The sequence below is a fragment of the Dreissena polymorpha genome, chromosome 5 (assembly GCF_020536995.1).
Source record: "Dreissena polymorpha isolate Duluth1 chromosome 5, UMN_Dpol_1.0, whole genome shotgun sequence".
In the NCBI taxonomy this organism is placed as follows: domain Eukaryota; kingdom Metazoa; phylum Mollusca; class Bivalvia; order Myida; family Dreissenidae; genus Dreissena; species Dreissena polymorpha.
The window spans coordinates 50,531,777-50,556,168 of record NC_068359.1 but is presented as its reverse complement, the minus strand read 5'-3'; the positions used below and the strand labels follow the sequence as shown (position 1 = coordinate 50,556,168).

General features: G+C 33.9%; 1 protein-coding gene and 1 long non-coding RNA gene across 3 annotated transcripts in view; one reads left to right on the top strand and one right to left on the bottom strand.

Moving 5' to 3' along the window:
* Window positions 1-24,392, top strand: part of LOC127832512 (uncharacterized) — a 270,730-nt gene that overhangs the window by 166,206 nt on the left and 80,132 nt on the right. The window lies entirely within an intron of this gene.
* LOC127832507 (procollagen-lysine,2-oxoglutarate 5-dioxygenase 1-like) overlaps window positions 1,784-24,392 on the bottom strand; it is a 49,358-nt gene continuing 26,749 nt past the window's right edge. The window contains exons 9-19 of one of the 2 annotated variants that reach the window (XM_052358009.1): window positions 20,676-20,777; window positions 18,711-18,842; window positions 16,519-16,640; window positions 15,282-15,383; window positions 13,531-13,656; window positions 11,049-11,181; window positions 10,450-10,632; window positions 9,739-9,843; window positions 8,133-8,279; window positions 6,148-6,276; window positions 1,784-5,760 (exon numbers count right to left, since the gene is read on the bottom strand). In XM_052358009.1, coding sequence (XP_052213969.1) covers window positions 5,605-5,760; window positions 6,148-6,276; window positions 8,133-8,279; window positions 9,739-9,843; window positions 10,450-10,632; window positions 11,049-11,181; window positions 13,531-13,656; window positions 15,282-15,383; window positions 16,519-16,640; window positions 18,711-18,842; window positions 20,676-20,777 — 1,437 coding nt within the window. In that variant the 3' untranslated portion in view covers window positions 1,784-5,604. Of the gene's footprint in view, window positions 5,761-6,147; window positions 6,277-7,761; window positions 7,909-8,132; window positions 8,280-9,738; window positions 9,844-10,449; window positions 10,633-11,048; window positions 11,182-13,530; window positions 13,657-15,281; window positions 15,384-16,518; window positions 16,641-18,710; window positions 18,843-20,675; window positions 20,778-24,392 lie in introns of both variants that reach the window. The other variant, XM_052358010.1, reaches the window with a different exon arrangement.

Here is a 24,392-nt window from a genome sequence, read left to right as displayed (position 1 = left end):
AGTTTCATGATCCTAGGCACAAGCGTTCTTGAGTTATCGTCTGACAAACACCTGGTGGACGGACAGACCGACCGACCGACATGAGCAAAGCAATATACCCCCTCTTCTTCGAAGGGGGGCTTAATAAAACAATATATATAAGTATACTGAATAAAGTTTATCATTGCTTATATGTAGTCGAAAATATAAAAATCAACGTATTATATGCGTCAGAAAGATGTCTTATACAAATCTTAGAGAGCTTTTTCTTGAAGCTTTGAAGCCACATGTGAAAGATGTTTCTAGATATTGTCGGCATTCGCTTCGATCAGAAGGTACAAGTGTTGTAGCAAATAATGGTATTAAAGACAGGCTTTTCAAAAGGCAATGGGTTATCGACAGTGCTAAAGACGTTTTCATAAAAGTTGTTCATGCACGAATGCCTGTGTCTTTAATCTTGTGGCTATAATTATATATATTATATATTTACCATGACTTTGTAATATAGTGGCATATAGTTTAATTTATTCATTAATTTATTTTTGTAAGTATTGTAAAAATTAATACATGTTTATTATTGCAATGTTCGCGAACATTTTGTTCATAAGACTGTCCAAATGCTTTACCAAATACAGAAAATGTGTTGAAAATTACATTTATATTAGTCGTCTTTTATTTATTTGCGATAAGTATGCACAAATATTTATGTTCTTTGAGATTTGTAGGAGAGATGCTGGGAGTACCTTGTTGATATATCAGAAGTGAATAAAGCAGTATTTGAGAAAAATGTATTCAGTTAGTACAAATATTATCAGTTTTCTTTGGTTTAATTTCACCATATACTTAAGGACATAAAAAATATACGTATGAAATTATTCACCAGCCTAATACTGCTCGACTAGAAGTTATTCATGAATGTAGATTAGAATTTTGGTTGCATACATGTACAATAGTTTTTGTATGGCATTATAACTTGTCTTTCTTAAATAACTCGCATACTACCATATGTCATGCTAATTAGATGTTTTTTAAGGACATAGTTTGGCTCATGAAAAGGGCAACACTATATATTGAAGTTACCAAATGTTTACCTCCGTTAAAAAAAGGAATTCAATTCATGTCATTTTTTCAGAAACGTTACAATTACTGCAGATGTCAAAGTCAGAATGCTTTAAAAAAAATATTAACATTGTAATAACGAATATTGAAACGTACTTTTTCACGTTGCACCTTTATCTGTTCCAATAGCACTGTAACTATAAGTTATAGTAACAGTGCTATTGGAACAGAGTGCAACGTGAAAAAGTAGGTTACAATATTTGTTATTACAATGCTAAGATTTTATAGTCTAAAACTATGCAAGACATGATCATGAAACTTGTATTATAACTATGTAAATCATGATTATGAACTTTTAAATTATTATTTGGTTATATGTTGAATTTTGCCAATTTTACTGTTATACATATACGGGGCATGATTTCAATAAATTCAGTAAAAGACCACAAGATGATGTTACACACCAACTATTAAAGCCCTGAACTGATTTTAAATATTTTTTCACGTTTTCATTTTTAATGTATATTTTAGCTCAATTGACCTACGTATGCAATCGACCAGGACTAACTGTGACAGATGATGACCCAATCATACTTTCAGTAAAGTTTAAAATCCGCCAAGCCCTTCAGGAGAATTGTTAGAAGAACATATCTAACGGACCGACGCACACACAGACAGACAGACAACATGGTAAACTAAACGCTTCCCATGAGCACTATGTACTCATGACCTAAAAAACTACACACAATTGTTTCGTTTTAATTTTCTTGCAAAGCATGTACATGTTTATTCTACAAATTATGAAATATATCAGTTGTTTCTATGGTAACAACTTACTGACAGATCCCTCCATCCACAATTGGATTTCTGTACAAACATCATGGCACAGTACAAATAATGGCCTTTACATCGTTGTCATAGTCAAGTAAATAGCAATTCCATGCACAAATAACACCAACAAAAGTAGATGTGAACATACACAGGTATAATTTACTGAAGATTCAAATCTTTTTTAAGAAACGTGACGTAAAATGCAAATTGAAATGGCCAGACAAAATCAATTGACATGAAAATTATTTATATCAACTCACTGCATTGAGAATATATGGTTGTTTATAAATTGAACACAATTTCTTTAACAACAGCTGTCCCAAAAAATCACGAAGGACTCATTTACGCTTGCTAGTTAAATGTTCATGTTTAATATCCACAATAATCATAATATATATACTAGCTTAAAGCTGATTTAAAAATTATAAATGAATTATCAGTTGAAACAATCGATATGACCATGACAAACGACGTGAATTTCAACTAAAAGTAAAATAGAGATGGTTCTCATTTACGTGTGATTACACTAACATTTACTGTACCATGCACCATTATAGCTCCGAAGATTTGGTGCATAATCGAGCAGAAGAAGTAAAACATCATGACTTATCTGATCATAATTGGGACAAAATGGACGGAAAAAAATACAATGTACTTTTCAATATACACATTATGTCAAAGCTTATATTACTTTGTAAACAAATTTTGTATCAATATAAAATGAAATACAAGTGGATTGTGTACACAACAGAGAAAAATATCTGCAAGCAACAAAACATCTTAAAACAGTAAGAATTATCAGGAGATTCTAACATTTATATTACAATGAACCTTAAGCGCCCACATAATTTTGTTTATTATACAACTGAATAAAAAACAACAATCTTGCACAATAATATGCAAATAACAACTTTGATTATGTTTTTGTTTTCACATCTTTAGAAAATGCAAGTCTTACTAGTAACATAATTTAAATACTCAACGGGGTTATTTCACAATAAAGACATGATGAGGTAAAAAATGTTAGATATCAAATCTTGCTATAAGCAAATTAAATATAAAAATTAACAAACCAACACATCTAAAATTCTAAAATACTGTCTAAAATGCTCAATATTTTATCTTAACCCATTTATGCCCAGCGTCTGGAAAAATGGCCTTGGCAAACAGCATAGACCCAGATGAGACGCCGCATGATGCAGCGTCTCATCAGGGTCTGCGCTGTTTGATTAAAGGAATTTCTGTATAAATATTCTAAATATAGAAATAAATATACTAGACATCCCTAATTTTGGAAATAAATTGATCCAATTTAGAAGCATGGGAGAGTCCACTAGGCATAAATGGGTTAACATGAAAGCAATCAACCTCCTTGTCTACTGGACAATCACAAGCATGCTAATTGACAAATAAACTTACAAAAATTGTATAATATGACGTTTGCATAATCAGGTTAATATTGAATCAATATTTTTGATAAATGACTAAAAGGCATTTTGCAACAATTAATCCGGACTAGAAAGTCTGGTATCTACTGAACACAAAACTCAAGTAAAACAATGCTAATAATCAGATCCAAAGGGACCAAAAGATAAAATATAATTCAAGAACCGGGTGTTTATTATTTCATATTTGAAGAAATCTAAATTCTTCCTATAACAATTTACAAATCTGAAGACCTGTTCAGTAAGCCCTTGCAAATTCCTCCTCGTAAATCGGTTGCAATTAATGCACCTTAACAATTTGTTAAAACAAATCAATGAGACACATTAACTACCAATATTGACAAGCTTTCATTGGAATATTCTCTTGGACTGAATTCTTTAAATAGTTTGGCATCTTTAAATACTGTCATAGATAATCATTATTCTGCATAGAAATTCAAATAACTACATTTTGGGCACAAAGCTTGAAATGTAAATTATGCTATGAAACCTTTAAACAATGTTTGCAATGAAGATATATACAAAGCAAACCATAATACAATATTGGTGTAGCATCAATTTTTAAAGTTTGAGTAATGCATATGAATAACACACATTCATTCAAAAAAATTAAACAGGATGACCCCGTTGGAAGCATTGTCAGTGTTGATTTATTGCCTAATTAACCCTTTGCATGCTGGGAAATTTGTTGTCTGCTAAAATGTTGTCTGCTGAATTTCTAAAACTAGCATTTTCTTCGATTTTTTTCAAAGAATACTATCAGAATAGCAAACAGTTTGGATCCTGATGAGACGCCACGTTCTGTGGCGTCTCATCTGGATCCAAACTGTTTGCAAAGGCCTTCAAAATTCGGTTTCCAGCACTGAAAGAGTTAAATGAATAATGCTAATAGCTATGTCCAAGAGTAAGTCAGTGTCAAGGTCAAAATGAGATCAAGTGATACGTTGTGTTGATAGTATTCAAATACATTGTCAATTAAAGTATCAAAGCATTGTGGGAAGCATTATTGATGTCAAAAGAAACATGTCATTTTGGGTTAACCTTGTACGGATGACCAGACGGACGGAATAACGGACAGGAAAATCGCTAATAGCGCTTTAATTTGATAGATTCCAGGGGCATAACAAATATTTTGAAATTTATAATAGTGAATAAATTACGATTCAAGTTTTGGAATGATAATTATAGAATATGACATCAAAATCCTATTGACGACCTCTTATTTTTCGCTTTGCTGATATACCTTAAGGCAATTATGAAATTAAGTGGACTTCAAAATATCTCAGTCATTTTATTTTTTTGAGACAACAAAAAAGATTATGGTGATAAAATGTCATGATACGCCATGATGAAATTAATAACAATAAAAGCATTGCACTGAAAGTTACATACTGGTATTAAAAATATATGTACATGTATCATAATTTTATACATTTTAAATCTGAAAGCACCTCTAAATCTTAAACCAACAATACAACCTTATAAGTTTTTCTTCGCATTCAACCTTATAAGTTTTTCTTCGCATTCAATGTATGGAACATTCAAAGCAACACAATATTTTTCACTTCTATGCAACGAAAAAAAACGCCTAAGTACTTATTTGCAAAATCTGAAAGATTTCCATATCAAATTTAACCACAATGTGTTCCTTAAAGTCACAAAAAGAATTTGACTATTTTGTTAGAATGTTTGATAACATACATATAACCACAACAATAAAATATGACAATTCATGCACTGCCCAGAAAACCAATTTTACATACTAAGCATTCTAAAACAAGCAAACTTTCAAACATTTTTTGTAAAGCATCCCAAATCAATCACTCTTATTTGAAAGGTCAGTATATTATAGTTCCATTTTGAACAAATGAGTGAAATATATTTAGTGCACCTATTTCATTATATAATAAAGATTACACTACAGCAAAGTTAGTTTTTCACTCATTGAAAACTACCTTGCCTTGGGAAACTTCACATATTCCACAGCTTAGTTTGATTGATATTTATCAAGAAGTTCCAACTTTTTTTTACAGTTACTTCAGATTTGTTGCAATTCTTTATTCTGTACAGTTAGTTAAATTGAATAAGTTTTAAATTAGTTAAAACTTGCTGAAATATATCTCATTTTTTTTTCAATTATTCACATTTTCTCAAATAAATTTAAATATTTTGTCATAAGTTCACATTTTAAACCCACACATTCATCGTTCAAGTCACTCTTCAACCATATCTCATCATACTTATCTGACAAGGATTTTCACAATTAACCAACCCAAAAAGCCCCACCCCCCTAAGGATCAACAAAGGACACAAAGATGTATCTGGTTCCCTGTGTTGTGGGGAGTCCCTCGTGGTAGTGGGTCAGTCGCCCCGGGTGCATCATCATCCAGCCCTTACGAGTGTCTGTCACGCTGCAGTTGTAACGAATAAATCTGCAACCGCCTCCCTGCAAATTATAAAAGAATCTGTTACACTGCAGTTGTAACAAATGAAGCAAACACCTCCCTTCAGAATTACAACAGCAGATTAGGGTTTAATGTTTTGATGTTAACTTTTATTGTCATATTACACAATGTTTATACTTCATTAAACATTTGAACAGTAATTACCAGGAAATCACATCACTGAAAATGATTAAAACTAAGTCTCAGAATGGGATGAAGAAAATATACTTAGAATATGAAAGAAATTATACTTGTGCATAAATTACATCGTATTCTTGTTTCTTACACACACAAAATTATCTGAAATTTTCCCTAACTCAGTACAACTCAAATTTTCCCAAGGGGCTTTTTGAAAACCAGCTCTGGTATGAACATCAACATGTACCAACCTGGTAGTCTACATGCGGTCTGTTCAAGGCAATGTTAATCGTGAAGGTGGAGCTGTCATGGTGGGGTCGAAGCTCTCTCTGACGTTCTGGGTGATACTTGACTATGAAGTTCAATATGGCACGAGGGGGCTGGAGAAATGGACGGATAGAATCAGAGAAATGGATGGATAGAATCAATGACGTTATTTGTTGCGTATGTACATTAAAAGATACAATAAAGCAATATAGGAATTGCTTTTATTAAGAATAAAATTGCTGGTCATCAAATAAATTTCCATTAAATTCATATTTTTACGTTGAGTTCATAATATTTTGAAAAAACAACAACACAACAACATGCTTTTTAAATTGTTATAATTTATTTAAGGCAATGTTCAATGTTTGCAATTTCAGGTTAGATCCTAAAATAAGCTGAAGGGCCGTGAAAGTCTTGATGGGTTCACTGAGGTCAAGGTAGACCAAATGTCAAAACCTGCTGACCTTGGTTTTTGGACACAATTTCCCTGATATGAAGTTTACCTACATGTTATCAAGATAACATTCTGACTCAGTTTCATCAAGATGATTCATAAATCAATTTTGCCTCTAAAGTGATAACAATGTTTTTCCAAGATTTTATCATGTGACCTTGGTAAGAACGCACTTGACCCAGGTTAAAACTCGGCCTAGATATTGAAAAGATAAACCTTCTGACTTAGATTCAAGTTTGGGTCATAAATATGGCCTCTAGTGTGATATCAAGGTTGTTCAAAGATTTACCGGCTGACCTCATTTTTACACACATGTGGCCCAGACTCAAACTTGGCCGGGATATATTCAGTATGAACATTCTGTGCATGTTTCATAAAGATGGGATTAAAAATTAAAGATTAAGTGCCATAACCAGCTAAAAGTTTATGACAAACGACGCCAGACATAGGGAGACCACAATACAATCTAGCTCAACATGAGAACATCATGCTCAAGATGTTGATTGAGAATGTACTCAAGCAGTTCCATTCAAAAGGTGTACAGAAAGCATATTGGCAATTAAGCAAAAATCTTTTTTTAACAATATTTACTAATGATATTGTATAGAAATCACAGCAAACAAGAATTTGTGCTTCATTCTACAGAATAAAGTACAAGAAAATATGAGATGTTAGTAATGTCCGCAAGCAGTTTGGATTAAGTGAAGAACAAGCACAAAACTTAATTACAGTTTGAGAACAAAAATCAGTAATCTGTTAGTATCCACATCAGGCAAGCGCTTATGTAAAATATAGCATGCAGAGAAAAACAATTCATCTACCGGTACTAAAACATGTGTAGCATAACCTTTGTTATGCTAATTATATCAGCATATAAAATCATTGAGAGCTTCTGAGATCAGAGAAAAAAAATCTGGTTATAATATTGTTATTGCATCAAAAACATCTGTGAGTAAAACAAGGAGACTGGGCAACCATTTGAATATTGCTTGCCAAAAAATGTGAATAATTAAAAATTTGATATCTTACTGAAATCTGGCAAAAGCACAATGAAATTTGGTGAAACAATTACATTTCTTTCTGTGGTAAAAGTGCAATGTAGCCAATTATTCTGTCACCAAACCTATGGTGACATTTAACCTACATTGCTGTGATACCCTGGGTAAACTTTCGTCTGCAGAGGTGCCACATATTTACGCAGGACTTCGAGCCAGCCATCTTGAAGGCCGACTTGAGTCATGTGTATGTCATCTGTCGGAACATTTTCGTAACCTCCAGCCAAACGTTTATCCTAATTTTTTGACAAGGAAATACAAGGATTTCTTAATGTTTATGTAACAAAAATTTATCAACAAAATAATCTCTGTTGTTCTAGAGAATCTGCCATAGATCATCATGTTCTTCGTAAATGCACCAGGTCTGCATGCTAGACAAGCTGTTAGACAAAACAGGGAAAACATATAGTTCTCACAAAGATAAGCCACTCATACAAAATTAGAAAAAAATCATCCGTACATTGCTAAAATAACCCTGGAACACTCGTGTAGCCAAGGGTGCCACATATTTCTTTAAAAATTCCAACCAATCGTCTTGAAGGCCGACTTGAGTCATGTGAATGTCATCAGTGGGAACATTCTCATACCCACCCGCCAATCTCGGGTCCTGTCACCAATAGAAACATAAGCGAATTTTGAAATTTACAATGAACAAAGTCAAACAATATGAATATAGATCTAGGTGCACAAAGAATGATAACTTCTGGAACAAATTGTTAACAGTTATTGTGAATAAAATAAGGTAAAAACAAGTTGTCATAATTTCTGAAGCCATAATCAAACTTTGAATGAATGCAAATATTTGTTTTTAACATACATTGTTTTATTATAGAAACATTTATTTCTATAGTATATTATAGTATTTATTTAACTATACCTATTTGGCTGTCCTCTATATTTGAATCAACAAACCAAGCTATTAATATTAAAAAAACATTACAATAACCCTTTCCCCCATGAAAGCAAAGTGAACATGGCTTTTGCAACCAGCATAAAATCAAAACAGCCTGCGAGTTACTCGCAGTCTGTTCAGGTTTTATGCTGTTTGCTGCGCATCAGTTTCTAAGGGTTGGAAATGAAGCCTTTAAAACTTGAAGTTAGTAAAAAGGTAAAATTTAATAAAAATTTCTATGGAACTACAAATGCGTCAAAATAAGTATCTAAGTGGTAAAGGGATAATTGTTCTCGATGACCATTGTAACAAAGGAAAAATTGTACAAAACACACAAAATGTTAAATATTTTTTTGTTAATGACCCATCTTTCTGATAATTAATTTATCTATTACAGGTAAAGCACGGAAATAGAGACACATATGAGTTAGTTAAATCACCCACTGTGAAGGACTAAGTATTTAAAATATTAGTGTTAAATTACATGAAATTAAAAGAAAACTGAAATTATCCAGAAAAATCTTTAAACCTACTTTAAAGCTATTATTTTTCTGTTGACATTTAAGATTGTTTTAAACATTCAGAAAACAAAGAAACAGTATTTGCTACTAGTATTTTCTGTTTCCCTATCATATAAGCAGCATGACTACTTCTTATTTCCAACCAAACACTAAATTCATGTAAAATTTCCAAGGTTTGCATTATTATAAAGGAAAAATATTCCTTAAAGGTGTACAAGTATACTAGAATATTTCACTAGAAAAGGGTTATCAGAACATGAATCAGTCTCAGAGAGTCTACATGGTTGTGTCAAGTAGCATCCCACTTGAGACTGCATTTCTTCATTTGAAGTAAACACAATTATAAAACTTTGAAGTGTGATATTTGTATATCATCATATCAAAATAAAACAAATATCCTCCATTTCGACTACCGTGGCTATTAACTCTTTCAGTGCCGGAACCGAATTTTGAAGGCCTTTGCAAACAGTTTGGATCCAGATGAGACGCCACAGAACGTGGCATCTCATCTGGATCCAAACTGTTTGCTATTCGGATAGTATTCTTTGATTTTTTTTTGAAGAAAATGCTTTTTTTAGAAATTGAGCAGACAACATTTTAGCAGACGACAAATTTCCCAGCATGCAAAGGGTTAAATCAAGTAGTATACTCACATCATTCTTGCCACCAGACCAACCCCCATAATGCTCCATTTCCTCCACAAGTTCATCACAGAAGACCTCTGTTACAATTGGAAACCAGAACACATCTGGACACGGCTGAAACGGGAAAATTAAACTAGGCAGTCAATACCAAGCAGCCAATTGTGAAACGTTTGAAACCTTTATAAGATGCTATATCCAATGTTTCATCTAGCTAGGTATGTGCAAACTGAAGTTATTGACCAGAAACTACATGTTTGACGTTGCCATATAATGCTGCCATTTAATGTTGCCATTTGACGCTGCCATTAGACATTGCCATTTGACGCTGGCATTTGATGTTGCCATTTGACGCTGCCATTTAACGCTGGCATGTCGGCCTTCTCACCAGAAATACTTCAATCAGATAACCAGGATTTTCAACTTTGTTGGAAAGTTTTAAGTTTCAGTACTTATGTAGTTGCTTGGCCTGGATCTGGGCTGTAATCATCACAATTGTTGTATTCGTTCTCTTCCTCCTTCTGCTCCTCCTTAGGATCATCATTTTTCACAAACGATATCATCATCATCATCATTTGCTTCATCATAATTTCGGTGTTAATAATTAAGCTACAAACATTTAATTGTTCCATAATTGACTCTCTGTACATATCCAGTTTGAATTTGGTTTTCCAGCCAATTTGAGTGCGTTAATTTAAGACAAGCTTGTGTTTGATTACTCACCTCTTCAATCTTAGACTCCTTTTCCAGGCTCTGAGAGTAGTTTGTATGGATGTATCGTTTCTCCCAGTCATAAGGATTGCGCAATATCTCATAGAGCTCATTGTGTAAGTGGCTTGTTTCAAACTCATCGTAGTATATGAGGTGGCCATACCAGTCACGGTTTGTTACCAACATGAAACGACCCTGCAATAGTTGTGCATGGAGTCTATTTAATCTATAAACAAATTGTCATCTGCATTACAGAATGCTCTGTTTACAATTACTCAGTATTATATTTTCAGAGTTAAAGCATTTAAATTTTAATTTAGGATGTCAAATCAGAAGATAAAGATCAAAAGTTGATTTTTTGTGTGTGTCAACTTTTTGTATGACCTTGTCATCTTTATTAGATATTTTTCTGAATTTTTATTTAAGTAAAAAGTCTTAATTTTGGGGGATTTATCAACCTTATTTGGATCAAAGACTAAATTGATGATTTCAAACTGTTCCCAAAATTCTACGCCTACCTCATTACTAAGGTTTAAGCACAAGGCCATATCTAGCCCATGGCCTAGCGCGATGTAAATACTTGTACACAGTTATAAAAATGTGATGCCTACCTGATTTCTGAGATTCAAGCACAAGGCCATATCAGGGTCCAGACCAGGGGCAGTGTAGGCCCCTTTCAGGGCTGGCAGGATATGACCCTGGATAAGGTAAACACCTCCTATGTAGGGCACATTCCAGAGGCCCCTGAAAATAGATGGACACTGTGTATTTTAGCGTCAACATGGGAAAAAGGCCCTTAATGCATGTGCGTTAAGTCTCGTCCTAGATACGCCTGTGCCGACCCTCTCTGTCTAGACTAGATTTTTGTTTAAAAAAGACTGCCTTTAAATATATTTTTAACTAAAAACAGACATTGTCTTATTTAATGAGCCTGTTAGGACTGCACAGGCTGATCTGAGTCAATATTTAAAATACATGCATTAAGTACCAATTTCCCAGAACAAAGATGTTTGTTTATAATTATTCACTGTCAAGCAGATCCAGTGAGTTTAATTGGTCAAGCAAAACCAATTTGGCCTAACAGCTCAAGCTTCAAAACATTTCAAAACCTGATAACGTACTTCTTCAATAATAAGACGGAAAAATTTACCTCAGAATTTGATTAAAAAGTTGGGGACTCTAAGAGCGTCCTAAAAATTATTTTATAATTTTTGACAGATTTCTGAATGTAAATATTTATTATTGCAGTCATAAGACAGCTGAAAATAACAGCCTTTATATTTTTGTACAAATATTTAAAAAAAAAACATAACTTCAGCTTTAGTCAGTTACAGCTGGTGTTCAAAATATTTACGTCTGAGCTTCGAACCTCTCCATTACAAATGTGCGCGTCCATAGTTGCCGTTTTTTCGATATAGTTTTAAACAAGAGATGTGTTGGTCAGAAACACAATGCCCCCTATTGCACCGCTTACACATTTATTTTTTTTGACCTTTGAGGATGACCTTGACCTTGAACTTCCACCACTCAAAATGTGCAGCTTCATGAGAACGCCGCTTTGAATTTTTGTGTTTTTTTACCTTTGACCTTGAAGGATGACCTTGACCTTGAACTTCCACCACTCAAAATGTACAGCTTCATGAGATACACATGCATGCCAAATATCAAGTTTCTATCTTCAATAATGCAAAAGTTATGGCCAACGTTAAATTTTTTCCCGGACAGACTGACATACACACATACTGACAAACTGACTGACGGACAGTTCAACTGCTATATGCCACCCTATCGGGGGCAAAAAAAGAACTATATTTTATATATACTTTAATTAATTCACTTGCATATAAGTATATTATAGCAAACCACAACACGTCATGTTTGTTAATAAAAAAATGTAATGAAATGGCGTGAATAAAGTTGCAAGGTTGTTTTGTTACCTGCATTTGATCCATTTACAAATGCGTGCTTTAAAATAGATTTTGGCCCCAGTTTCAGACCGCCCCATATCATATAGTTTCACAACAGGTTCACTCCTGTATTTGTTAGTTTATCCTGCCTCTGTTGAAAACATTGATCTAATAAAGCATGGTCGACCGCGACCGCGTGACCGCGATATTCCTATGCGCCGATTAACATGTTCTAATATTTGACCTTTGAAATTTATTGAGACCGATCACAAATTTTATCATTATATTATATATCATCCTAATTTGTTTCTTCTTTAAAATATATTACCGAACCAGCTTTCCGTATTCTTCATTTTCATTTACTTGATTACGCAATTTATGCTAAAGCTTACACTTTATCTCTGTTCTGACTTGCACTTGATCACTGTTCTGACTTAATCTTTATCTTTGTTCTGACTTACACATTATATATGTTATGACATACACTTTATCTCTGTTTTGACTTACCCTTTATCTCTGTAATGACTTACACTTGATCCCTGTTCTTACTTACACTTTATCTCTGTTATGACTTCCTCTTTATCTCTGTTAAGACTTACTAATTATCTCTGTTACGACCTACACACTTTATCTCTATTCTGACTTACACTTTATCACCGTTCCGACTTACACTTTATCTCTGTTTTGACTTACACTTTATTTCTGTTTTATCTCTGTTCTGACTTACATTATATCTCTGTTCTGACTTACATTTTATCGCTGTTCAGATTTACATTTTATCTCTGTTCAGACTTACACGTTATATCTGTTCTGACTTACATTTTATCTCTGTTCAGACTTACACTTGATCTCTGTTCAGATGTACACTTTATCTCTGTTCAGACTTACACGTTATATCTGTTCTGAATTACACTTGATCTCTGTTCTGACTCAACTTTATCTCTGTTCTGACTTACACTTTATCTCTGCTCTGACTTAAATTTTATCTCTGTTCAGACTTACACGTTATATCTGTTCTGACTTACATTTTATCTCTGTTCTGACTTACACTTTATCTCTGCTCTGACTTAAATTTTATCTCTGTTCAGACTTACACGTTATATCTGTTCTGACTTACATTTTATCTCTGTTCTGACGTACACTTTATCCATGTTCTGACTTACACGCTATCTCTGTTCTGACTTACACTTTATCCCTGCCCACAATGTCCATGTAGTCCTCTGATCTGGCATAGAAGCCTGTGGAGCTGACAGCACCCCAGAAATTGGACCAGGCCTTGGTGTAGCGTGATATCATGGGCGCCAACACTGACCTGCATCATGAGACAACCCTTTTCATAAAAATACTTTAACATTTACCCTTTGCCACTAAGATATGTATTTTACGCATGTGTAGTCCCTTAGATAGTTGAATTTCAGTAAAGACCTTTCTTACTAGATTCAAGTTTTTAAAGCTTCAATTCGAACCCTTAGTTACTGATGAGCAGCAAACAGCATAAAACCTGAACAGACTGCGATTTACTCACAGACTGTTCTGGTTTTATGCTGTTTGCCCATATCCATTTTTTCACTTTGCTTCTGAGTGGGAATGGGTTAAATGACATATTGTGTTTGAGCATGCAAATTTTAATTTCCAGCACTTTTTTTACCAATACTTTTGAAGTTTTATTTCACATTATTCCACTACACTGTAACTCCAATATAGCGCGGTCAATGGGGTCCAAGCCGCGAAACAGCGTTATAACGGATCCGCGTTATAGGTTTTGAGCTCATTTACTGCAGGGCGCTATAAAAAAAAACAGGTATAGAATAGCTTATAATATAGGTCATGTATATTGCCATGCTGTGTTGACGCAAATACATGCATATAAACCGAATCGTATCGATAACAGTATACATACCGCTTTTCTTATGTGCACATTTAACCGATAATCCAAGAAAATTGCAACATCACTTAAAAAATAATAATTTTCAACATTAATGACGATATATGTTTAAGAAATTCGTAAACACAACTGTACGCATATATGCCATTTTCAGAAGTGTTAAGAGGACAGTGCATTATGGGGCAGAGCTTTCATTGGACGAGCGACATTAAATTTAGATTGAATGCACAACGACTCATGTACAAAAAAATGTTTTATTGCGTCATACGCATGCAAAAAACGCGTTTCTCGGGGACTTTCTGATACCGCGCGAAAATGAAAGTGAAACTCTGTTAACAATTGCCAGTACACTGCGTTCGCATGTAAATAAATCGTCTGCATTATTTAATTTCGTATACACCAACTGAAAGATTAAATGACAAAATACCAGAATGATAATGAAATGACAGAAAAAGTTGTTTAATACAGTAGGCAGTATATTTCACAGCCGCGCATTTCATTTAGTCAAACTGCATCCATATCAAAGTAAGAATGTTTCAATCGTTTTGAATTACTTGAATTGTATAACTATCCCGCTTGCACTTATGGAAATTATTGCACTGAACCGCTCTGATGAGGAATACATGTAATAAACACTGACACGCGAGTTTTTCACACCTTTATTGACATTACACTACAGATTAACACCAATTAGCTGTCTGTGTTGTTTAACCTCGAGGCGATTATAATCGGTTCAACGGACGGTTGAATAAAGCAATCAACATGACTGTGATTGCCGCCATCTTTGAATTGTCTGAAAATACATGAAGTTGCATAATACCGATTTGAATCAGAAATCAAATGGAAGGTTGGAGAAAAAATGGGATCCAAGCACCCTCCGCGTTATATTGGATTCAGCGTTATAACGGAGCGCTTTATATTGGAGTTACAGTGTATATCAGAATAGTTTACAACAATCATTGAGTTGTATATATTTTTTAATCAATTATTTTGCTGGCACATAATTTATCTACTAGTAAATTATGCAAAATGTGAAACCATAAATGCTCCACCTGTTTTGCTGCATCAGTAGTTTCAAACCACCAGAGTTCTCCAGATGCACATCCCCGTCAATGTTGAGGTAATACTGGCAGCTCTTCTTGATACATTTCTCACTGTGCACAACAAAATAATATCAGCCTCATTTTGGGAAAATAGGCCTTATTGCATGTTTGTTTACATTTACATGTATATTAATGCAATTCCCACAGGCTAAACAGGGACAAAACTTTCTGTCTAGAATGGATTATTGTTAAGAAAACGCTTCCTTTTCATGAAAAATCTGTAAAAGCAGAGAGTGCTGTCTCTGATTAGCCTGTGCCCAATGCACAGGCTAATTTGGGATGACACTATGCACATACAATTAGCCCAGTTTGTGAGAAACGAGGCTCATATCAGTAATAAGGGGGCAACATTCAAGAAGCAACTAAAACATATTTTTCATCTTTTAAATTTTAAACTTGGAAATTTCCGTATGTGTATATCAGTTGCTTGTACTACAGAAACAATTTCAAACTTAGCAACAATTAAATAAATGACAACAATTTCATCTATGTATTTGTTGTCATGTGTCATAAGAAAATGGCTTCACTTAGCATTGAAATTTCAACACTTCTTTCATTAACTTCAAAATAAATAAAAAATAAAATAGGTGGATGTTGGATAAAGAATGAAGTACCCAATGCTCAACTTATATTCTATTCATACTAGTATGCTATCCCCCTAAATCATGTGGACAGTGTCAAAATACTTAAACAAGAGCACCGCATAACGGGTGCCAACGCTCGGCTGCAAAAGCTTGTCAGAAAAAATATTATTTATTTCTTTTTAGAGGTCACTGTGACCTTGACCTTTGACCTAGTGACCCAAAAATAGGTGTGGCATGTAGAACTCATCAAGGTGCATCTACATATGAAGTTTCAAAGTTGTAGGTGGAAGCACTTTGATTTTAGAGGTTTTAGTACGACGATTACGGCGGACGGCGGACAGCGGAGGACAAGCTGGCTATGACAATACCTCGGGTTTTCTCCGAAAACAGCCGAGCTAAAAATGAAGAAAAAACAACATTGATATCCAAGTTCAGCTGTGGGTTTTGTATACTACACTTCCTTTTGTGGCCACCTAATAGATAGTGTTCTTATAAAAGCAATTGAAAAAATGCTTATATACTGATAGGATAAAGCTTATGTTTCCACAATGTGTTGTTATAAAAATTAATTTTGTTGCAGTAACCAGATAAATATCTCTTACATGGCTGCATTCCTGGCCTCTACTTCGGACACTTGTTCTGAAGGGTTGATAATGTGAAGGGATTCATACTCCTGGCCATGCTTCAACAGGAAGCTCTTTAACTCCCTCTGATGAAGTTCAACCTGTGACAAAGAAATGATATGATGAACTTCAATATTTTAGACAACATATTTAAAATTAACAAAGACACAGTCTATAGAAGGTCACCTTGTAATAAAGATGTTTTAAAATTAACTCATGATGGAGTTAAATAAATCAGAGACAAGATGGTTAACTCTTCCTGATGGAGTTAAATAAAACAGATATAAAATGGTTAACTCTTCCTGATGAAGTTAAATAAAACAGAGACAAGATGATTAACTCTTCCTGATGGAGTTTAATAAAACAGAAAAAGATGGTAAACAAAGACATGCTATAATGATGTTCACTAGATAACAGGGAAATGTCACAATAACAATCAATTTAAAAGCAGAACTGTTAAAATGAAGTTCAATTTTAACACAGACATGTTATAATGGAGTTCAATATGTAACTGAAAATTGTAACAATGAAGCTGAAATTGTAACGAAGATAAATTCTGTTACATCAGAAGTTTAACTTGTAATCTTGACAAACTACATGATTTTCAAATGGCTTTCTGAGTGAACTTAAATTAGGAACAGGTGAACTTTGTAACTGTTAACATTCATTCATTTTTAGAACTATTTCAATGAAAATTGCAAAGATTTGCATGTTTTCATATTATTAAATATAACACATACAAGTTGAATCCTTACCAATTAGATTTTCTAAGCCAGCTAAAAGTTAGAAATATTGAAGCAGAAATAATTTATTGCAAACTCAATTTTCTATTCCATTGAAACATTGTTAATCATAAATTTGATATTTACAAACACAACTGAATAAAATATTGAATGATCAAAGCTTTGGAATTGTGTAACTAGTCTTGAAATCATCATTGTAACAAAATACAATGTGTACATACAAAGTTTAAAACCACAGACAATTTCTACTTTTCCTATGTTCTGTGCACCCATAGGAAGCAAACCAATTAAGAATTTATGACAAATAAATCATCTTTCGCAGACCAAGGTTTTACAATTGTGAATTTGTACTACCGGTACATGTTTTGAAACAATACTTTGAACTTCTTTCTGAATCAAGGATTGAATTATTACATCTAAACAGAAATACATGGATAAATGACACAGATGAAGGAATGAAACCATGACACTGCCAAAACAATCAAGCAACAATACATTCTGCTGAATAAATAATCATGTCACATGAAACATGTCCATAGCTAAGAATGAAACCATAGTTTGCTTTTAAACAAATAAACGAAAATAAGTCTGAATAATTTAACTTTACCATTCCAGTTGATGACAAAAGCTTTTGTTTCAAAATTTGAAAACATGACTTGCAAAAAATCATATTGATCATGGTTAACGTTTATTCTATTGCTTCTGGTCTACATGTATATCTGAGCTCCATAGCATAAAACGCATGATTCTCAATGAGACACTCTTGAGTTTGTTCCATGAGAATAACCACTTATCAGTGTCTTATGAAGCAATCGTGAGAACACTACCCAAGTGGGAATCAAAGCTTGGCCTTCCTAATCACAAGGGGGACACCATATTCACTTTGCAATCAAAACATTAACAAATAATTAACAAACACTGCAAGGCGATTCTCAGCTTACTATGTTTGTAAAGCACTGAATTGATTGTCAATCCTCACCCAGCCACAAAAACATAGGTTTAGATTAGCCATGGAATTTCTCTATGGCCTTTCTCCTGCTACCTCTGACTCAAGTGGGGCAGCTGTGAATTGCTGGCAAAACTATGTGCGCGCAATATTAATCAAGATTCACCAACTATTCTTAGACTTAAGAAGAAAGATTAGACTAACAACCAAGAAAAATAAGTCCAAGATTGAATATTTACAGGCTACCACTTGCCATAACATAATCACAAAATGTTCTACATAAACAATGTTGCACATGGATGTGGTTCATGCTAAAATAGACTCAAAAGTATAGCAAATCGTGAATATTCCAATATTTAAAGAATATTCTTTATTCTTAAGACTTTAAATTCTCAGCTTAGCTTGCCCAGGCAGAGTGAGTATTTAAACTGCCAGCTGTGACTAAAATAAGTTAAAAACTAAAAAAAACTCAACAAACGTACACTGTTATGCATGTAGAGACTTATTCTGGATTTTGGGTAGTCGAGGGCTGACACATGTTGGAAGAACTCTCTCAGGAATGGCATGGGTCGTTCAACAAATAGCCCTATCATCAACAGTGGATGGTCTTCATCCTACAAGTGGTTAAAAACAGCGGTGTATATTCTTCAATAGCCAAAAGTTACATTGCTTAACTTTATTTCTATCTCTTGGAAAACAGGGCTTAAGTTGTGCAAAGTGTCATCCCAGATTAGCCTGTGCATTCTGCAAAGGCTTATCAGGAACAACTCTTTCCATTTATATTTGATTTTCACTAAGAAGAGACTTCCTTTAAACGAAAAACACCATTAAACAGAAAGTTAAGTCCATGATTGTTGTCCCTAATCTGGGTCAAACTTTACTCGCTAGCATTGTTTTCCCTAATCTGGGTCAAACTTTACTCGCTAGCATTGTTGACCCTAATCTGGGTCAAACTTTACTCGCTAGCATTGTTGTCCCTAATATGGGTCAAACTTTACTCGCTAGCATTGTTTTCTCGGGACGATTAGAACTTTACCGGTACGCTACACTTAACATCAAACAGCGTACCCTAACCCTAACCCTTAACACCTAACACATAACAACTAACGCAACACCTTCTAATCCTTTTTATCCTATATATTTCCTTAGTATCGGGGGCTACCGCCCCCAAACCCCCGCTTTGTCGATAGTGGTAAACAACTGCGTACCGGTAAAGTTTAATCTAGCCTTTTTCTCTAATCTGGGTCAAACTTTACTCGCTAGCATTGTTGTCCCTAATCTGGGTCAAACTTTACTCGTTAGCATTGTTGTCCCTAATCTGGGTCAAACTTTACACGCTAGCATTGTTGTCCCTAATCTGGGTCAAACTTTACTCGCTAGCATTGTTGTCCCTAATCTGGGTCAAACTTTACTCGCTAGCATTGTTGTCCCTAATCTGGGTCAAACTTTACTCGCTAGCATTGTTGTCCCTAATCTGGGTCAAACTTTACTCGCTAGCATTGTTGTCCCTAATCTGGGTCAAACTTTACTCGCTAGCATTGTTGTCCCTAATCTGGGTCAAACTTTACTCGTTAAACCACGTTTTCCCAGAGTGCGGCCCATATGTATTTTAGCATCACCATGGTTACACAGATTTGATAAATTTCAACAAAAGGATTTAAGTAAACTGAACATATTGCCTTTTACTTTAAATATTGGAAGAAAGGAAAGTCTCTGTTAAGCGATCACCATTTGAACCTCTCTTGAACTATTAAAAAACAATTAAAATGTTCACTCATCCAAAACAACAAACATAATCATGTGCTCTGGGAAAATTGAAAACAAAATACATTTGCTATTTTGTAAAAAACAAGAGATGTGTTTGTCAGAAACACAATGCCCCTATTTCGCCGCTTTGAAATAAAATTTCAATACATCATTTGGCAGGTTTTATATAACTCCCTTTTAAAGCTTATTACTTCCCTTGGATTGTATTTTTTGACTTTTGACCTTGAAGGATGACCTTGACCTTTCACCACTAAAAATGTGCAGCTCCATGAGATACACATGCATACCAAATATCAAGTTGCTATCTTCAATATTGCAAAAGTTATGGCCAATGTTAAAGTTCTGGACGGACTGACGGACGGACGGACAGATAGTTCAAATGCTATATGCCACCTACCAGGGGCATAAAAATCCGCCCCTCAACAAGGTATGACCAAATGCTATGATTGGATAATAATTAATATAATTATATGAGCCTGTTTCTGGGAGACCTTTATGTGCGTAAAGTGTTGTCCCAGATTATTCTGCTCGTATTCAAAGTTTTTTAAATAAAAAATACAGTTCCAGCCAATGTGTCGTCCCAAATTAGCATGTGTGGACTGCACAGGCCAATCTAGGACAACAAATAAGGCACATGCATTAAGTCTTATATCCATATATAACTCTATAAGAGTGATTACCTTCATTCCCTGCAAGCTTATTGTATCCTCTTCACATGACAGACATCCTGAACCCAGGGTCCAGCTATCAGCCAGGTAGTTGGCAAGACGATTGAACTCGGGCTGTAAGGCAAATTTGTATGCAGTAATTGACATGTATGAGACCATTAAAATCAGGATATAAGGTAGAATTTCTGCTGTAATTAACTAGTATGAGATGATTAAACTCAGGCTGTAAGGTAAAATTGTATGTCGTAATTGACCAGTAAAAAAAGATAAAACTCAGGCTGTAAGGTAATATTGTATGCCCTTATTGACCATTTAGAGACAATTAAACTCAGGCTGTAAGGTAATATTGTATGCCATAATAGACCAGTAATAGATGATTAAAATCAGGCTGTAAGGTAGAATTGTACGACATAATTGACCAGTTATCAGGCGTCAATTAATGCTTGAGTTGTACAATCATGGATTTATAATGGAAATCATTATTATTCATAGGACATTATTTTTTCTTTCATGGGTAGACCGATTGACATTGTAAAGATCCCAAAGACTTATTATTCCAAATTTGAAGATTTTAAGACTGAATTACCTTAGGCATGAAATACATTTACCAGTATATCACAATCCATTACCACCGCCAACGTTTGTTTTGAAATCCAGAAAAATCCAGATAGTAAACAAAACGCTTATGCAGTAAGCTGAATCAATACCCTTTACTTGGTTAACCCTTAAAGCGCTGGAGCTGAATTTTAAAGGCCTTTGCAAACAGTTTGGATCCAGATGAGACGCCACAGAACGTGGCGTCTCATCAGGATCCAAACTGTTTGCTATTCTGATAGTATTCTTTGAAAAAAATCGAAGAAAATGCTAATTTTAGAAATTCAGCAGACGACATTTTAGCAGATGACAAATTTCCCAGCATGCAAAGGTTTAAGGCAAAATAGCTAGGATTTGCCCTATTTGTTGGCACCTTTCATGTCAAGTGTGTATATTGTGTGTTTCAGGGATGTTGAGTTTAAACTCTTTCAGAGCTGGAACCGAATTTTGAAGGCCTTTGCAAACCGTTTGGATCCAGATGAGACGCCACAAAACATGGCATCTCATCAGGATCCAAACTGTTTGCTATTCTGAGTGTTCTTTGAAAAAATCAAAGAAAATGCTAATTTTAGAAATTCAGCAGACAACATTTTAGCAGACGACAAATTTCCCAGCATGCAAAGGGTTAAATAGCCATCATGTGGCAGAATGAAAACAATTAATGCAATTAAAAGATAACTATTTTTTTTCAACACCTGATTTAAAACATTTCTGTTATTTTATTACAGAGAAATAACATTTGTATTTTTATTTTGGTTGTTTTTGTTCAATTAGATTTACTAGGTAATTAATTTAAGTATAGCAATTTAAATTTGAAAAAAAATCATTGACACATTTTGTTCTGACATACTCTAACTTGAATCTACAAAAAATGCATCTAACGTAATAACTCTTAAGTTTTCGGACACCCCCTTTTTTAGCCAAAATAATTATTTTTCTTGACTCTTTATTTTTTGACATACGGGTATTCGTCCATAATTAAAGACTCCAATTTTCTGACTGTATATTTTACAGAGCTATTTTACTAGATTTCTGCCTTGTTTTCGCTTATCTGGGACCTTTGATCGTGGAGTTTTACAACCGGATTAAGGTCATAAAACCTGGTAAAGAAAGCCCTGAGTGCAATTGACCATTACAATTGCGTTATTAGGTAGATTTCCATGTATACCAATAATAAACAATAATTTCACCCAACAGCATTTGAAATTATATTCAGGAAGCAGTATGGTAGTTTTTATAACGTTTTTATATACCATTTCAGGTAAGAGATGGCAAATAAATGAAATTGTATATATATAGAAAGCAGAGAAAGGAGAGTACAACACAATACAGTTATTGCACATTTATTAATTGTTTTTTTTTCAATATAATAATTGACAAACAAACATAACACATATGTCTCTAAATTTTCGAACAGTAGTACTTTTAAATATTTTCATATCTAAATTTTCCGACACAAAATTTGTTTATTATTTTTAAGTGTCTGAAAACTTAGAGTAATAACAGTATATAATATAAAGTTTATTAACACAAAATTTGAACTTTGGAACTTGACAAGATGTGGAATCTCATAAGCAGGGATCATATTTTTTTGGTTTTGTCGGTCCTAGACCGATTGGGGTCATGAAAGACCGATTGAAAATCCCAAACAGTCGGTCCGATTCTGTTTGCTAAAATTCCAATGTCATGAAATGGATTACACAGTGCACATGCTAACACACCCTATTTACATTCTTATCTCGATTAGGTGTGATAAGGCGGACTATGACCCCAAGCAGCAAAGATTCGCGCGGTTGTGTATTAGTCATGAGTGAATAACCCGTGTCAATATCAATCGATAATTTCAATGGCTTATACCTAGCACACTAATAAATCGGTCCGTAATGTGTACTCGTCCACGATAAAATCGTTGACAGTTACTTGGGAGATGAAAACCTTGATGTTATCCACATGGACATTGTGCATTTCATGCATGAAACAGTAAACTTTCATATAAACAAAGAAGAAAATCGGATATTCTGCAATAATGATGGGCGGACCTGAAAGTACACTATGTAACTAAACAAAACATGCAGATACATTTTCCACCAGCGTAATAATCCGGCAATAAATGAATGAAAGTCGCGGATCTGATCGACAGAACAGCCGAAAGTTATTTTTATGGCAGACATTCACATAAAATAGTACACAAGAAAAATAATAAACATTCTATAAATCTTTAGTAAAAAACGTGTTAGAATCAAAATAATTTGCGTACACGACTGGAAGTTAAGATGCGTGATTTCAAATCACACAGAATGACAGATTAATAATATTGACAACGATGAAAAGTCAGATAAAACAGCACACGAAACAACAATGAAATAGCAAATGATAGAACCAAATAAGAAAACTTGTATGTTCCGTTAAAAAAAATGCCTAAGCGAATTAAATTTGTACATTTATTATACCACCTTCATGAATGGCAAAATCAATGGTTTATATTTAAATGTAATTTGTCGTGATTTTGGATATACATTTTCGGACATTTTTTCCCCATTTAAATCCAGACCGATTGATGTTGCGGGAAAATATGATCCCTGCTCATAAGAGTTCACTCAGGTATAAATGTAACACACCTCATTTAACATCTACTGCCACAGACATCTAATGCCTCTTGTCTATAATTGCATAAAAATAATAACCCGTTTAACCCTTATTTAAGAACTGTCAATCGCGATTGAAGAAAAAATAAAAATTCTAAAATACCGTATTTTTCTACAATTATAAGTTTATAAAACTTGTAATCAAAAGTACATCGCGAAAATAGGTGACATTACGATATACTCACTATAAATAACGCAAGTAGATTGATCATTTTATAAATAAAATATAAACAAATCACTACGCTTGCACAATTTTCATTCCTGGGTTTACCACGTGACGATGATCAATCTACTTGCGTTATTTATTTAATCAACTGGTAGTTACCTTGTACACATACCCAGTAAAATTTATTACCAAATATACTGAAAATATGAAAACTTAACAACTTTTTTCAAGTAATGAAATATACCAGTCGTGATATTTTAATCAATATAAACTAATAACTGTAAAAAAATACGGTATTTTAGAACTTTTCTTTTTCCATCAATT